An 18287-nucleotide genomic window follows, 5' to 3' on the forward strand; every position below is an offset into this window, starting at 1 on the left:
AACAGTATGTCCTGATATTGTTGAGAAATTCATTGAAAATCATATGAGATTACTGATGTAGGAGGAACTGCTGAGGCTGGAGAATCTCAGATTACAAGGTGTAGAGCTGGATGAGCACAGCAGTCCGAGGAGCAGGAATGCAGACGTTTCGAGTCTAGACACTTTTTCAGAAAATTTCTGAAGAATGGTCTAGACCCGAAACAACATCTTTCCTGCTCCTCTGATGCTGCTTGGCCTGCTGTGTTCACCCAGCTGTACACCTTGTTATCTGAGATTACTGATGACTGCTGATGGTGTTTGCCAAGTTATGGTAGTTTTCTTCCCAGTGGTTTTTGGTTTTTCTTGGGCCTATCCAGTGATCAGTAGTCGAAGATCTACCAGTGCATATAGAATGTTCCTACAGAAGAGGCACAGTTCTTCAATAACAAGAGGCTTTATTGCATGAAAACAAGACATTTGATCAGACGTAATAATGGAGATTTTGGCAAGCTGGTACAGATACATCTGTTTTCTCTAAACTTTTCTTCTGTCAAACTCACAAGAATGTTACATCAGTAGAATTGGTGGTGCCGATTTAATTTGAGCATTAATGCTTTTAGAACTGTTCCTCATACAACAATATCATGCCATTTATAAACAAAAATGCCCAAACATATCTAGCATAGCCATGCTAACTTGCTGATAATTTTATCTGTGACCTTCGATGGAGTGAAGAGATCTGTCTTTCATTCTTGCTGTCTACATTATATTTACGTATTGACATGTAGGGGAGGGGATGAACAGACTTCTCTTCCCTCTACTTGTCCAGTCTAATTGGTAGGTTACTTAACCTTTCTTATGCAGTAGGGAGAAGCAGTCAAACTGCTGCCTTTACTGTTCTCAAGCTACCAGAGGTGTGATACTAACCCTCGGCATTTCCTCGTCCTATTTCTTCCTGCCTTTGATGAAATACACACCTTTGTCCAGGTCGCCATGCAGTGATGTATGTGGCGAAGCACATCCCCTTTCCTCTTTGGACTCTTATGATGTGAATCCATGTCCAACTACTTACTGGAGCAGACCTTTGGGCTTGATGTCTTGCCAGTGGACACATCACCTAACGAAAAATTTCTAAAAGTTTAAGGTGAATGAAAGTGATTTGAGAATACCACATTAACTTAAACGCTGTGGAGTTTAATGAGCGAAAGCTATCAGGGATAGATGTAGATGGTTGGTTCAAATCACAGTGCCAGGGCTGTCTTTTTTGTTTTAAATGCCTTTTGTATATTCCTCAACAGAAGGAAATAGAAAATGCACAAATCCTGCTTCAGGGCAGCCTTCCAAATCTGAAAGAAACAGTGAAAAATGAAAAGGTAAGTGAAGCTGTAAGATGTACCCATAATTTTAAGTTTTCATTCCATAATTACTTACATGACTTACTTTTGATGATTTGTGTTTACCTACTCCACTTGGTTTGCAAATCTTTACTTTTTATTTTCTCTTTCAGATTAAACAAGCATTGAAACTTTCTCTGGTGAGCAAAGTTTATCAGAAGGTAGTTGAGCTTTCACAGGGTACGATGATTCTGTGACTAAGATTTTCTTGCCCCACTGCCAGTTGAGTGCCTTAAGTGGCCAGTTAGGGTGGGTGGGAGAAAGGATAGATCAAAGGCAGTAGGTGCTCACTTGAAGGACTAGATATTGCAAAAGATGGAAAATTCAACTGAGCTATCCACGCTACATACTCAGCCCCACCGACCTTTTCACTACCTCCACCTCATATAATTTATCTGTGATTTGAGTTACTCAGTGATCGCGGGACTCCTGGTGTCATGGGTGGGTTTGGCGGTTGGGCCTCCTTCTGGAGCTGCTGATTTGTGATTGACCAGTGGCTCTCGCTAGGTGGGAATACCACCATCAAGGATTTTAATCCTTAAGACAGGCCTGCTACTGACCTTGTCAGTGTCTCATTGAATCGTGATACAGCAGACCTTTCTGAAAAAGTGCAACCTTGCATCTCTCACTGACCCCTAAGTCAGCAGGAGAAACCCCTACACCCAAATAAGATTGTCCTTCTGGGAACTCATAGTCTATTTTGAAACCTAAATACTTACAAAAAGGGGTGAAAATATGGTTGAGTCATAAATGAGTGATTTTTTGAGGTTTAGAAACAGGAAGTAAGAGAAATTTTGGGTAGATTATTCAACCACATAATTCAGCTCCACTTGCACTGAGTTCGTGGCTGATCTCTACCTCCTGTTTAACTTGCCTGCCTTTGCTTCATCTAACTTAATGCCCTTACCTAACAAAAGCCTCTTTCTCAATCTTGGAAAGTCCAATTGCCCTAGTGTTTAAACACTTCTAGGAAGGATAGTGTGTTTCAGATTTCTGTTACTTTTTTGTGGTGGAGGAAGTACTTCCTGATTTTTGCTTCTAAACAGTTCTGCTTTAATTTTAAGATTCAGTCCTTGTATTCTTGATTCCCAAGCCAGGGGAAATAATTTTACTTTAATCAAATCATTTTAAGGTTTTAAATAACTGGATTACATCATTGTTTAGTGTTCTGTACTCGGGGGGTGGGGGGGGGGGAATACTCTAGAAGAGGTATCTGTGGAAACAACTTGTTCCCCTTTGAACTCCAGTCTTCTTGCGATGAAGGCTAACATTCTGTTAACCTTTGTGATAACACAATTCCTTCTAAGAGGCTGGTTACAACACTTGATCATCTGTGAAAATCTTTTTGAATTTATATCTTGGAAATGTCTTTTATATTTGCATTTCATTGGAGCAAATATAGCAAATGTAATTGCTTCTCAGTATGTACACTGTGGAGTTTGGCAATGAATGCTCAGTGATTGGCTTTTAAACCTTAGATAACAAGGTGTACAGCTGGATGAACAGAGCAGGCCAAGCAGCATCAGAGGAGCAGGAAGACTGACGTTTTGGGCCTAGACTCTTCTTCAGAAATGGGGTAGTGGAAGGCAGTTCTGAAAAAAAATAGGGAGAGAAGGGGCTGTGGATAGAAGATGGATAGAGGAGAAGATAGGTGGAGAGGAGACACAGGTCAAAGAGACAGGGATGGAGCCCGTAAAGATGAGCATAGGTGGGGAGGTCAGGGAGGACAGACAGGTCAAGGGGGCGGGATGAGGTTAGTAGGTAGGAGATGGGGGTAGGGCTTGAGGTGGGAGGTAGGACAGGTTAGGGAGGTGGGAATGAGCTGGGTTGGTTTTGGGATGTGGTAGAGGGTGGGGAGATTTTGAAGCTTGTGAAGTCCACATTGACACCATTGGGTAACAGGGTTCCCAAATGGAATATGAGTTGCTGTTCCTACAACCTTCGGGTGGCATCGTTGTGGCATTGCAGGAGGCCCAGGATGAACATGTCATCTGAGGAATGGGAGGGTGAGTTGAATTGGCTTGCGACTGGGAGGTGCAGTTGTTTAGTGCAAACCAAGCGTAGGTATTCTGCTAAGTGGTCCCCAAGCCTCCGCTTGGCTTCCCCAATGTAGAGGAGGCCACAATGGGAACAGCGGATCCATTAGCATTGGGGAAACCAAACAGTGGCTTGGGGACCACTTTGCAAACACCTACGCTTGGTTCGCATTAAACAACTGCACCTACCAGTCACGAATCATTTCAACTCCCCCTCCCATTCCTCGGACGACATGTCCATCCTGGGCCTCCTGCAGTGCCACAACAATGCCACCCGAAGGTTGCAGGAACAGCAACTCCTATTTCGCTTGGGAACCCTGCAGCCCAATAGTATCAATGTGGACTTTACAAGCTTTAAAATCTCCCCTCCCCCACCGCATCCCAAAGCCAGCCCAGCTCATCCCCACTTCCCTAACCTGTCCTTCCTCCCACCTATCCCCTCCTCCCACATCAAGCCCACCCCCATCTCCTACCTACGAACCTCATTCTGCCCCCTTGACCTGTCTGTCCTCCCTGCACTGACCTATCTCCTCCCTACCTGCCCACCTACACTCACCTTTACAGGCTCCATTCCCGCTTTATTGACCTGTCTGTCTCCTCTCCACCTATCTTCTCCTCTCTCCATCTTCTGTTCGCCTCCGCCCTCTCCCTATTTAGTTCAGAACCGCCTTCCCCTCCCCCATTTCTGAAGAAGGGTCTAGGCCCAAAACGTCAGCCTTCCTGCTCCTCTGCTGCTTGGCCTTCTGTGTTCGTCCTGCTTTACCCCTTTTATCTCAGATTCTCCAGCATCTGCAATTCCTACTATCTCTGAAACGGCTTTTAAAACTTGGCATTTTTGGCAGTTCCCACCAGTATTGATGTGGATAATGTTGTGCCCATTTCACTACCTTTTTGTCTCCTTAGTCTTCGGTTCATCCAGATACTGGAGATGTGTTACCAACAATTTTCCGTGCTTCAGGTGAATTTTGTTCAATATTTGTGGTCTTCCTTTCTCGTATTTCTTTGTTTTGGGATTGTAAGTGATTTCTTGTGATGTGCTCGCAGGAAATCTCAAACCCAGTTATGTTGTATGCTGCTTAACATTTAAAAAGTTAAAATTCCAGTTACTGTAAATCACACCCATAAGGCCAGTTGCAGCCTAACTACTTGAAATTCTGCTTTAGATTGTTAACTCTGTATAAATCTCTGCCTGCTAAGTTCAAAAGCTAGTACAAAATGACTGCATTGGTATGCAAATTTGCATTTGCAATGTGTGATTATATATAAATATTTTGAGATGTATTAGTTGGGGGGGAAAAAACTGTCTATTTCTGAAAGGTATCAATGGGCTGATCAGTTAGGTAGAAATGGAATTCAAGCCAGAGAAGTGTGGGGTGAAGCAAACAAGGTGAGGCAGGCACAATATATTGTTGAATGATAAAAGGTAGAAGAGACATTGGGGTACCTGTCCACAAGCGTTTGAAGGTAGCAAGACAAGTAGATAGAATGGAAATTAGATATGTAACTTGAGTCTAAGATGTGAGTCCACAACACACACTTTGAGGCAGAGAATTCGAAATATCTTCAATACTTTTGAGTCAAGAAATTTCTTCTCATCTCAGTCTAAAATAATCTGATTTTATCATGTTGAGACTGCTTTTGTGTTTTAGATTCTCCAACCAGCAGCAGCAATCTCTCACAATGGATTCTATCAAGCTGCGTCAGAAGCGTAGATAATAAGGTGTGAAGCTGGATGAACACAGCAGGCCAAGCAGCATCTCAGGAGCACAAAAGCTGACGTTTCGGGCCTAGACCCTTCATCAGAGGCCCGAAACGTCAGCTTTTGTGCCCCTGAGATGCTGCTTGGCCTGCTGTGTTCATCCAGCTTCACACTTTGTTATCTTGGATTCTCCAGCATCTGCAGTTCCTATTATCTCTGCATCAGAAGCTTGTCCATTTTGATGAGGTGGTCTCTCATTCTGCTCGACCCCAAACAATAAAGACCCAAACTGAATAATAAAATGTGAGGCTGGATGAACACAGCAGGCCCAGCACATTTTATTATCTTGGATTCTCCAGCATCTGCAGTTCCCATTATCACCAAGACCCAAACTGCTCAGCTTTACATTATAGGACAACCCTGCCATCCCAAGGACATAGCATTTCGTTTTCTGCTTGAGGACCCTGCAGCTTTCAGGACTCAATATCAAATTTAATCATTTTAGAGCCTGAACACCACCTTCCATGTCCTTTACCCACCCCCACACCTCAGTCTTGTCATCACATGGGCTGTTTTCATCACAGCTAACTCATTGTACCCACTAATGACCCTTATTAGCAGCTTTTCTTCCTCTGCAGCTTGCCATTATTCATTCTTTTGTCTGCCTTGCTGTTCTTTTGTTTGCTTTTGCGCTCTCTGGATCCCATTTCTGCCTTTCCTTTAGTCTTTTACTGCCCCAGCCTGTGTTTTCAACACACATTCCGCTTCTTCCTGGCTACAATCCATTCTGAAGAATGATCACTGGACCTGAAACATTGATTCTGTTTTTTTTCTCCGCAGCAGCCAGACTGCTGAGTTTCTCCAGCAATTTCTGTTTTTGTACTAATTTAATGAACCTTTGCTGTACAGTCTCCAGTGCATTTCTCTCCTCTTCAATATCAAAACTGAAACCATACACAGCAATCCAGATGATAATTTTGACAAATCCCTATATATTTGTAATAAGATTTTTTTTGTAAAAAAGGCAAAAATGCCATTTGTCTTTCTAATTGCTTGATGAACTTGGTATCTAATTTTCGGTATACCTTGCATGAGCGCATTTAAGTCTCTCTGAATGTGACACCTAGAAGTGTTACACTTTTTTAAAAAAAGAAATATTCTCTATTCTTATAACCAAAGTGAGTAACTTCACACTCTTTCACATTATACTTCACCTGTCTTTTGTTCCCTATTTATTTAGCCGGTCCATTTTTCTCTGCAGTCTTGTTGTGTTCTTTCCACCTAGCTTAGCATCATCAGCAAACTTGGCTATAATTGTGTTGAGTAATATATCCCCATAATTGATGTGGATTGTAAATAAGCTGATGCCCCAGCACTGCCCCTAATGGCACTTCAGTGTACACTGCTTGAAGATGTCCCCATTATACTCACCATCTGTTAACAAATCCTCTAACTGTGTTATTTGTTAACAAATTATGGGTACCTTGTGTATGAACCAGACTGCAGTTATAGTATTGCATACAGTTCTGGTCACCACAATACAGGAAAGGTATGATGGCTATAGAGATGATACAGAGACTGGCAAATTTTAGCTATGAAGAAGTAGTGCGTAGGTAGGAGTGTGTTTTTTTTTGAAACAGAGAAGTCAGTGGGGAGATTTCATTAGAGTGTAAAAGAAAATTAGGGGCCTAGTTCGAGGAAGGACCTGTTTTCATTAGCAGAGAAGTTGATAAACTGGGGTTAGTTTGATAGAAAGGTAAGAGATATTTAAAGTAATTTAGTTTCACTCAAAGAAATGGGATTTAGAACACACTGTCCAAAAGAACAATAGAGGCACTTCGTAGATACTGTAGGTGTGCATTTCAGATGCCAAAACTAGACTATCAACAGACAGATTGTCTGCGGAATTAGGTTGTAGTGGCACAGATAAGATAGCCTAATGGCCACGTCTGGGCCATAAATGTTTCTTTCTAATCAACCACTTTTCTTTCTTTACTCCTTCCAGCATTTACACCTCTTGCAGTCCCATTGGTAAGAGCTAAAACTCAAAACGTGAATATTTAGTTGACTGGTTCAATTTCAAAATAGCTTAAAATTTAAATTAGGTTAATTGAATCATAGGGAGAGATGATATTTATGAGTACAAGACCCAAGTTCTCAAATTCTTTGCTTGGCAGCAAACAAAGCTTTTTTATGTGGTAGTACATTCTAAAATTCAAAGATTTTAACATATAAACAACTTGAATGAAAAAAGAACTTGAAGTTGACGGATGATTGTTCATAAAATGTTTTCTTGACTATGGATATAAACTTGATCCACCATACACGTATATAACCTTTAATAAAACATTCCTATTATATGATTTCAAATGATCTAATTACAGTAATTTGCTTTTAATCAGGTTGTGGCTATGCTTCTGCCTCACAAAGGGATGAAGCCAGCTTTATTTTGGCAGGTAACGACTGGACCTAATTTGTTTCTGTTCTGATATATGAATGAGCATGAATAGTGTGATATTTCTGTGAGAAGCTAGCAATTGGGACAACTGTGTGTGTTAATCTTGTGTGTGCGTGTCATAGAGGGAAGTAACCTGATGTATGTGAAATGCATAAATTCATCAGTCATTTTAATTACAAAGGTTTAAAAGTGAATGTGAGAAGAATTACAATAAAAGGCAAAATGAAGGGCAAAACTTTGAGTGACCTTTGAATCAACCATTTTTACATCAAACACTGCACAATTTGACACATCAGAGAAGAAACAAATTGTACACCAGGAGAACCCTATTTATTCAATATCTAAGGAACCAGAGATTTGAGAAATGAAAGGCTTGCATTTATAATCATAGAATCCCTACAGTTCAGAAACAGGCCATTCAACCCTTCAAGTCTGCACTACCTCCACTGATAATCCACCCAACCTGCACGCTATGGACAATTTACCTTGGCTAATCCACCTAACCTACGTGTACTTGAACTGTGGGAGGAAACTCACACACATATATATATATAAAGGAGAATGTGCAAACTCCACATAGACTGTCACTAAGTCTGGAATCAAACCCCGGTCCCTGGTGCTATGAGGCAGCAGTGCTAACCACTGTGCCACTGTGCTGTTGCTAGAGTTTCTCTGTCCTCAAGACAACTCAATGTGCTTTGCAGCTAATAAAGTTTGTTTGAAGTATTGTCACTAATGTAATGTAGGAAACATGGCAGCTAATTTTTGCCCATCAAACTCCATTTTATAGCAGTGTGATAATCTTAATTTGTGACAATTATTGAGGGATAATTCCCTAATTCTTCTTTGAATTAACAGCAAGGAATCTTATCTCCAACTTGAGTGGGTAAATAAGTACCACTGTGAAGAAGGGTCACTGGACTTGAAATGTTAACTCTTTCTCAACTCCATAGATGCTGCCAGACATGCCAGGTTTCTCCAGCAATTACTTTTTATCTTTGTTTCAGATCTCTAGCATCTACAGTTCTTTGTTTTATTAACCTATTTACTGATGTTGCCCTCCCACCTGCTCCTTTTTGTTTCATTCTTTTTTTGAATACTGTTCATCTATAGCTTTTTTCCCCAAGGCACGTCACACAAGAAACGTGTTTGATCTCTCCTCAGGTGCTCTCTGACTTGAGTATTTCCACCATTTTCAATTTCTTGCTCTAGTTATGAACTCTTAATTTTGAGGACATTGATTTTAACCAATTAACAGAAATACTAAACTAAAAGTGAAGTACTTCACATTTACAACACTTTTCTGCTGGGTTGCTGGTTCTAAAACAATTGTAACACCTGTCTGTAGTAGAATTTCAGTTGTTTTAATGTTCACTCAAGTTTGCTGTTAGAAAATATATTAAAACTATTTTCCTTTATTTGTTTATAGTTCCTCTTTCAGTCATACAGTGCAGGTTTTAACCTAGCAAACAGAAATAAAACTACCTCCAAAGTAAGTGTGTCAATCTTTTTAATTGGAGTTTAATCTATCTTTTATGAATGTATACAAGGGCTCCAGAAAAAGTTGGCTACGAATGTTTTACATTTCAAAAATCACACCAGTTCACTAATCTCAATCATAGTCAAGCCTTGTCATCTTTAAGCAGAGTGACTGAAGTTCCACACTAATAGACTTGTCTCTTAACTGCTCACTTAAGTAACCTGGCAAGTCACACATTGCATCAAACCTCTAGAAAAGAGATCAAAACCACACAAACCATTTGGCTGAGACCAAGACAGTGAACTTGTGTATGATCAAGGTTCATTGTGCTCAGTCAACATTGCCAATGGCTGACTGATTCCTGACTAATATCTGGGTGTGAGCACCAAACCTGCAAGAGGTGTTCCACAGACAAACAATCCGAAGATATTTAGGAATGGAAGTTGCAAGAAAATGGAGGGACTAAACTGAAATTGCTCAAATTAAGTTTCATATCAATGAGCCCAAAGTACTTGGGGCACATAACTTAATGATCCTGATCAAAATCTTGGAATCCACGCTAATTACACAGCAACCTACTTTGTGTCACTGTTTTAGACTCCGGGATGATGGTCTCTTCAGATCCCCCATAGCTTGAACTCGTCATTTCTAAGAATGTAGAACTATATGTTTGATTAAAAAACATTCAACTACTTCAAAAAAATTTACATTATGTCAATTATTGTATCTGTATGTTGTGTTTGAACCAAAGTAATGTTTTTTTAAAAATGCTGTTTCTTTTTAGGATGTAAAGATTCCTTTACAACAAGGTTTCCTTTTGCTTGGAGCTGCGACTTATACTACATGTTTGGGAGTATGTAATCATAATACTATGTGTTTTATGAAAAGTTATCCATTGTGATTCAACAATGGTGTCATGCAGCACTCGTATGTGTTTAGAGATCACCACATAAATCATAGAATCCCTACAGTGTGCAAGCAGGCTGTTTGGCCCATCAAGTCCGCACTGACCGTCCGAAAAGCATCCCACTCACACCCACCCTATCCCCGTAACCCTGTATTTCCCATGGACATCCCAGGCCACTATCAGCAATTTAGCATGGCAGATCCACCTAACCTGCACGTCTTTGGACCTTGGGTGGAGAATGGAGCACCCGGACGAAACCCATCAAGACCCAGGGACAATGTGCAGACTCCACACAGACAGTCACCTGAGGCTAGAATCAAACCCAGGTCCCTTGTGTGATGGGGCAGCAGTGCTGACCACCGAGCAACCATACCTCCTCAAGGTGTACCTTGGACTTGACAGAAATAATCTAGTTTTCATTTTTTAAACAGTAAAGTGATTTTTATCTCTCTTTTCTTGACTTAAAAAATAGATTATTTTTAAGCACCAGCAAGAACCTATTCTAAAATACAAACTGTGTACATATTGACAGTTTTTCTGTCTTTTATACTGGACAAAATGCTGGTAGCACAGTCTGAACTCCTACTGAATGCTTCTCTAATATCTACCTGCTACCACTCCTTTTGTTTTGTTAATTTCATATCAACTTCAATGCCATACAAATTATTATTGATTGATACAAAGTACTTGTAAAAATATTTACATATAATGAAGGCATATGAGCAGGTGGAATAGATGTACCCACTCTCTTTCCTTTGTAACTTTAGTCTTTGAAAGTTGCATCCCCTGTCACTAATAGCCGTGGAACCTTTCCCTTCTTTCTTTAGCACAATCTCTTCTAATGATGCTCATTTGCTCTGTGATGTGGTTCCATTAGAGCTAATGGTTCTTCATTACTCAACCAAGTTTAGCCCCACTACTGAATGTCGGCCCACAGTTCGGCAACAGAACATGTCACTGTCCATTTCTGTGCTCGCTTGAAATCAACATTCACTCGCAGCATGAATCACCCAGTGGACAGTAAGAATTCAGAAGTTATTGTAGCTACCTAGCCATTTAAGACACTATTGAGGATAAGTATGTTCTCTTGGAGGTGGTGAGTCTATGGATCTCTTCCCCAGAGAGCAGTGAAAGTATAATTGTTGAAAACTTGTAAGGCTAAGATAGTTAGATTCTTGATCAGCAACACAATAGAGCTTTATTGGAGTAAACAGGAAAGTAGAGGTCAGATCATCTGCAGTCTTATCAAAAGCTGAACAACAAGCAATGAATGGCCTACTCCTGTTCCTAATTTATAAGTTGATTTATACCCAAGCTCCAACTAAAGTCCTAAGCATATTGTATATTATACATCAAACATTTGGAGTTTTTATACTGGCGTTTTACTAATTTTTAAAAAACCTTTTTAAAATTAGGTTTTCCCTCAGTTTGTGATGAATCGCTACACATCTAACAGTCCTACAGTACATACTGTGTTCAGAAAGATTCTGCCAGTTCCTGTACTTGGTAAGTAGGCAATTAACTGGAGCACCAGAGAGGGCACCAGGATTGTCAGAATGGTGCGTTGGTGCAGTAAGAGTTTAAAGTGAAAGTACTTTGGTGAAAAGTACGTCACACTACACCCTACATGACTACCTGATAATGATACTAAGGAATAGAGTAGGGAGGCTTTGCAACTGTCTTATCTTAATAAAAATACTAATTTAATTTTTATATATAAGTGGCATAATTTCCATAACCACACAAAGGCACTTCAGTTGTATGATATGAGAGTTCGTTCTCCGAACTTCACCTTTCAGTTAGGTTTTTCGTTTCTTGTCTACAGTAATCTTCAATCTCACTGTTTATTATGAAACATTACACCGCAAACAAAGCTGGGGAGCTTATCCTACAGGTCCAGGGAGCGATTGGAGCTCAAATCACCTGTTTGCATTTTCACAAGCTTTTGGCTTCCGTCTAGAGAGAGTCAACAAAGTAATTGACAAAGTAGCTTTATTTCCCCACTGTCTTACTCCAGGGATTGTGAGGAGATGCATAAAGTAGAGGAAAGCTTAATTTTCCTGTTCCTCTACTTTTTAATCACTACTAGAAAGCATGCGGAAAAGGTCAAAATTGTATCCCCATTAACTTTTCAGGCTTGATCAACCATAAATTATTACTGTGTCTTTTGTACTTTAAGATCTGTGCTCAAGAAAGATTCATAGAATGAGATGATATTGTTTAATGTTTTTTATTTTGATAGTTGTTTAAGACCAACTTTGATTTCACTCCTGTCTTTCGTCACAGCGATTGCATGTGCTCTGAATGTGGCAATAGTTAGAGGCATTGAATTTGATAAAGGAGTTGAAGTTGTGGATGAGAGTGGAAACGTGGTTGGAGTTTCACAATTAGCTGGAACTAAGGTAAGGTGTCTTACTGCATACTGACCATGTTTCTGAACTAACAGATAAAATTTCATTAGCTTGGACCTTGTCACATAATTCTGTAAAGTTAAAGTTAACACCAGAAAAATAAACCTTAAATATTGTTAATGGAACCTGTACAGTCTGACCTACACATGGTTTTACACCACACTGTGTGGTTGACTACTGATAAGAACATAGGAACAGGCATGGTAGACTGTTTAGCAAGGTTAGATCACATGGAATACACAGGGACCTAGCCAATTGGGTACAAAACTGGCTTGAAGGTAGGGGCCAGAGGGTTGTTTTTTGGGACTGGAGGCCTGTGACGTACATGGGTAGCCCTGAAGAATGGGAGTTTGTGTCCCTGAGGAGTACATGTCCTATTCTCCTGTTTTAGGTAATTAAGGTCACCACCTCACCCAAAGCATATCATCACTCGTGCAGCCAGGTTGGAGATGGGTGAGGTGTTGCCAATTTATCAACTAGCTTGAGATCGAACCAAGGAATCGTGCTATGTAACACCAATGTAAACTCCTACTTGCAATTTAATTTCTAAGATTGAATTCCACATATATTTTGTAATCTGAGGAAATGCTGAACTTAATTGATTAATCTTAATTATTTTACTCATTACTGACTTCTCACCACTCTGGTGTAGAGTGATCTGGTCATTTTCCTATGTATTGGATGTGATAGAGTTAAGTGAATTTGTGGCTTAAAACGGCAAATTGCACCTTTGACCACGAGATTAGCGGCAGTCATTACAAAGTTGATTTGCTCCTATCTAGGCAATAAAAGAGACCGCATTTTCTCGAGCAGTATTAGTCGGAACTACGGTAGCTGTACCCAATCTACTTGTCAGTTATCTACAAAGGTAGGAAATAGAAAGTGTTTTGCATTGCCTTTTCAGATTGAATCCAAGTTCTGCTTCCGTGTTCTTCTGTAAACACTGTTCCAGTTTTTAGAAATTGATGAAAACTCTCTGCATTAACTTAAACAGTGTTTTATTTAATTTTCCATATCTTTCCCCAGTTTCACTCCATTTTAGCTTTCTAACAGAATTGACATGGAAGTCAAAAGAAAGATTTGTATTCTCAAACGTTTTTCTTGAGCACGTTACCCCAAGGCACTTCAGAGCCAGTGAATCATAGATTACAGAAGAGATCCTTTGACCCTTGAAGTCTGCACTGACAAAAACTACTCTAAATCTACATTAGTCCCACTTTTCAGCACTTAGTCCATAGCCTTGAATCTTATGCATTTGAAGTGCTCACCCAGGGACCTTTCTAAAGGTTGTGAAGTTTCTAACCTTAACTAATAGATTTCCATTGCCCTGTAGGTGGGGGAAAAAAATCCACAAATCCCCACCAAACCAACTGTTTAAGTGTTCAACTAAGAGAAACTAAGCTAATTCCTATCAAGCCTGTTTCTGCCCATCATAATCTTTATACAGCTCAATCTGATCTCCTGTCAGCTTTCTCTGCTTGAAAGAACACCACCTGGATTTACCCAGCTTATCTTCGTAGCTAAACCACTCTCATCCCACGCAACACCATGGTGAACCCTTCTGGACACCCTCCAGTGCAATCGCATCTTTCCTGTAGTGTGAATTGCACACAATACTCCAGCTGTGGCCTAACCAAAGTTTTGTACAGCACCAACTTAACCTCCCTACTCCTATAATCTATGACACGACTAATACTTGCAAGCATCCTGTATGCCTTCTCAACTGCCCTATTAACCCATGGCCTGATGGTTTTGTCACTAAATTTATGAATCCAGAAAACCCCAGACAATGTTCCCGGGAATCTGGGTTCAAAGCCTGCCGTAGCAAATGGTTTAATTTGAGTTCAATAAAAATCTGGAATTAAGAGTCTAATGAAGATCATGAAACCATTGTTGATTGTTGGGAAAACCCATCTCGTTCACTATTGTTCTTTAGGGAAGGAAACTTGTCCTTATCTGACCTGGCCCACTGACTCCAGACCCACAGCAATGTAGTTGATTCTTTCAACTGCCCTCTGGGCAAATTGGGATGAACAATAAACATTGAGCTAGCCAGTGACACCCACATCCCGTGAATGAATAAAAACCGGCCCTGCCACTTTCAGGGAGCTGTGGACAAGCACCCCAAGATCTCTTTGTTCCACCTTAGCTTCCTAGAGTCTGGCCATTGAATGAGTACTCTGTTTTCTTAAAATTTCTTCCAAAATGCATCAACCTGCACTTATCAGGGTTAAATTTCACCTGCACTGACCTGTCTGTATGACCAATCCATCTATATCCTCCTGTAGCCTAAGACCTTCATCCTCAATGTCAACCACCCAGCCTATCTTAGTGTCATCCGCAAACTTGCTTGGCACCCCCTGACATTTTGTGCTAGATCGCTTTTTTTATATATATCATGAATAATAAGGGAGCAAGCACTGACCCCAGTGATATGCTACTAGACACTAACCTCCAGTTACACGAAAAACTTCTTACCACCATTGTTTGTCTCTTACCACGAAGACAATTTTGGATTCACCTTGTCAAATTATCCTGGATCCCCATGTGCTTTTTACTGTCTTTAACAGTCTCCCTTGTGGCAAATTGTCAAAAGCTTTTCTGAAATCCATATAAATTATATCAACTGTTCTACCCTCATATACACACCCAGCCACCACTTCTCAAAATTCAGTCAAGTTTGTTAGGCATGACCTCTCTCTGACAAAGCCATGCTGACTATCCCGTATCAAACCTTGCCTCTGAAAGTGGAGATTAATTCTCTCCTTCAAAATTTTCTCCCAAGTTTCCATGGTCTAGGCTCAGATCACACTCCAGAGCATGAGAACAAACATTGAAGCTGATATTTCAGCAGAGTGCTATGCTTTCGAAGCTAGGGCCTTTCAGATGTGATATTAAATTGAAGCCTCTTTGGGTGCATTTAAAAAAAACCCTCACGGTCAACCACCCAGCCTATCTTAGTGTCATCCACAAACTTGCTTGACACCCCCTGACATCTAGACACTGACCTCCAGTTAGACTCTTGTTAGACTCATTGCTCCGTAATTGCTTGATTTCTCTCTCCCACCTATCTTGAAACATGGAACCACATTAGCTATTCTCTGGAACTTTGGTGCCTTTTCTGTGACCAGAGAGGAATTAAACGTTTGGATCAGAGCCCCTGTAATTTTCTGTCTTACTTTCCACAGCACATATGGATTTGTCCACTTTAAGCCCCCCGAAACTTCTAACACCTCCTTAATTCCTGTATCAAACTGCTCAGTTTCTCTTCCCAGATTCAGTACTGATATCCCCCTCATCCATAGTGAGGACAGATATGAAGTAATTGTTTAATACCCTACCTATATCCTCAGGCTCCATGCACAGATTGCCCACTTGGACCTAAATGGGTTCTACTCTTTCAGAGATAATGGGAACTGCAGATGCTGGAGATTCCAAGATAATAAAATGTGAGGCTGGATGAACACAGCAGGCCAAGCAGCATCTCAGGAGCACAGTGCTCCTGAGATGCTGCTTGGCCTGCTGTGTTCATCCAGCCTCACATTTTATTATCTTGGGTTCTACTCTTTCCCTGGTTATCCCATTTCCCTTTATGCTTTTAGGATATGTTGGGATTCTCCCTAATTAAGTACTTTTCTGAAAACACTTGCAGCCAATTTGTGCATGGCAAGATCCCTAAAACTGCAAGGTGATATTGACCAGATATCCGAGGGCATTTTTTTGTGACATTGAGGGACAGAAATTGATCAAGAGATTGGATAATTCCCCTGTTTTCTTTGAAATAGGAACATAGGAACAAGAGTGCACCATTCAGTCCCTCGAACCTGTTCCATCATTCAGTGAGATAATTCCATATACCTCTTTGCTTATAACAATAATACCATGGGATTTTTTTTTAATGCATCCAAACAGGGCTTCAATTTAATATCACATCTGAAAGGCCCTGGCTTCGAAAGCATGGCACTCTACTGAAATATCAGCTTCAATGTTTGTTCTCATGCTCTGGCGTGTGATCTGAGCCTGGACCATTCTGACTTGTGGGCAAGATTTTCACCAACTGCCCAACTGGTGTACAAGAGAGTCTTAACTTAAGAGGAGTTAGGAGATTGGGGCCCATGTAGCTGTTTGGAACAAAGTGCATACAAATGCCCATGTTGTGATTTGTTACTTTTTCAACTAAATTTTTATTGTTGTTCAGTGCTTGATGATATTTTTTTCTCCCCAGGACAGATTTCATAAGAAGATTTCCACTTGCCCTGGCTCCTTTTAGACATATAATGACAACCATTGCATTTGGACTAATGGTACCCATTTCTTTTAGCCTCTATCCTCAGACAGGGAAGGTATGTAGTGAGTTTAAGACATGTGTTATATTCTACTCCCAATTTTGTTCTGTATTTTGCTAGAAGCGCCAGCTCTCTCGCTAGTCTTTGCAATTAATGTTTTCATTTAATGGACCTGATGGCTTTCAAACTGGATTCCCATGATATGATGTCTGTGGGCTTATCAGATTCTTTCCCATTTCTCATTAGGGTTAAGTTTTACTGGATTTGTTGAATCAAGAATGTTGTTTCTTGCTGTATCTTAAACAAAATGGAAAAAAAGAAGGAAATTGCATTATCTAATATATTTTATGATCAGCATCCTAAAGGTCTTTACAGCCATTAAGTACATTTTGAAATATAGTGTAATGTGGGAAATGCAGCAGCCAATTTATGCATAGCAAGCTCCCACAAATAGCAATGGCTAGATGATCTGCCCTTTAAAGTTGTTGATTGAGATTCAGTATTGTCCAGCATATTGGAGATATCTTTCAGCTCTGAGATAATGCAGTGGGATCTTACACAACCAGCTGACAGCAGATTGGGCCTTGATTTAATGTTTCCTCCAAAAGTCAGCACATCTGATAGCACAACACTCCAACAATACTGCACTGGAGTTTCAGCCAAGATTTCTGTGCCTGAGTCTTTGAAGTAGTATTTCAACCCATGGCCGTCTGATTCAAGCAAGAGTGTGACCGAGTGAGTCAGAATTATAGTATAAGATAGCATGTGTTTGCTTTTCATAGCTGGTGCTTGATTTATCTAGTTTGGACTTGTTGCTCCTTGGATTTTGTTGATATTGGCAAAGACTTCCTGAAAGATTTTCCATTTTCAATGTTTTTGTCTGTCTCCCCTACCCACCATGAGAGTGTTAATATTTGCAGAGAGCACCTTATACAGAAAAGTTTGAAAAGCACTGCTTCAAACCCGTACATTCAAACTCATGAAGCTTAAAAAGCGCAAAGTTTCAAACTGCACAGCTTGATATTCAGTGTATTAGCTTTTAATTGCAGGAAATTACCTGAAATAATATTTAGTTATCGTAATTCTGAGAAAGAATCATTGCAAAACCTGTAATAGTTCATACTGAGAAATGCCTTTGAGTCTCAGCAGCATAATATAATAGGGACAGAGCAAAAATACCTAAAGACCGAAGCAGTCAAATGAGAGAGTGCTTTTTCTCATTGGGTTGCAAGTGCGGTTGGAAGAAGAATAACTCATATTCTTTAATTAATTCCAAATGACTACTCTGAGAGCAGCATTTTGTTTGAGGCTATAATTGTGTGCAACTGAGGTGGTGGGGAGGAGCGACTTGATATACTATGGATCAGGGCAGTTGTATTTGAAGAACAAGGTTTGCAATTTTAAAAGTGAAAATTTATATAAATGATTTTGGATGTGAATATGAGGTATGGTTAGTAAATTTGCAGATGACGCCAAATGATTGGCGTAGTGGACAGTGAAGAAAATTATCTCAAATTGCAGCAGGGCCTTGATCAGATGTGCCAAAGGACCGAGGAATGGCAGACGGAGTTTAATTTAGATAAATGTGAATTGTTGCATTTTGGTAAGGCAAACTAGGACAGGACTTGTACTCTTCA

At 40.2% G+C, this 18287-nt stretch overlaps 1 protein-coding gene across 5 annotated transcripts in view; it reads left to right on the forward strand.

Moving 5' to 3' along the window:
• Positions 1-18287, forward strand: part of sfxn4 (sideroflexin 4) — a 56787-nt gene that overhangs the window by 7197 nt on the left and 31303 nt on the right. For 4 of the 5 annotated variants that reach the window (XR_009446964.1, XR_007249569.2, XM_048551224.2 and 1 more), the window contains 11 exons: positions 1278-1352; positions 1487-1534; positions 4313-4367; positions 7114-7139; positions 7511-7564; positions 8996-9058; positions 9831-9899; positions 11369-11459; positions 12240-12355; positions 13147-13232; positions 16590-16707. Coding sequence is in view for 3 of the 5 variants with exons in the window: in XM_048551224.2 (XP_048407181.2) it covers positions 1278-1352; positions 1487-1534; positions 4313-4367; positions 7114-7139; positions 7511-7564; positions 8996-9058; positions 9831-9899; positions 11369-11459; positions 12240-12355; positions 13147-13232; positions 16590-16707 (801 nt within the window). In the remaining 2 variants the exon portion in view is untranslated. The remainder of the gene's footprint in view (positions 1-1277; positions 1353-1486; positions 1535-4312; positions 4368-7113; positions 7140-7510; positions 7565-8995; positions 9059-9830; positions 9900-11368; positions 11460-12239; positions 12356-13146; positions 13233-16589; positions 16708-18287) is intronic. The other variant, XM_048551225.2, reaches the window with a different exon arrangement.

Source organism: Stegostoma tigrinum, chromosome 20, assembly GCF_030684315.1.
Source record: "Stegostoma tigrinum isolate sSteTig4 chromosome 20, sSteTig4.hap1, whole genome shotgun sequence".
NCBI lineage: Eukaryota > Metazoa > Chordata > Chondrichthyes > Orectolobiformes > Stegostomatidae > Stegostoma > Stegostoma tigrinum.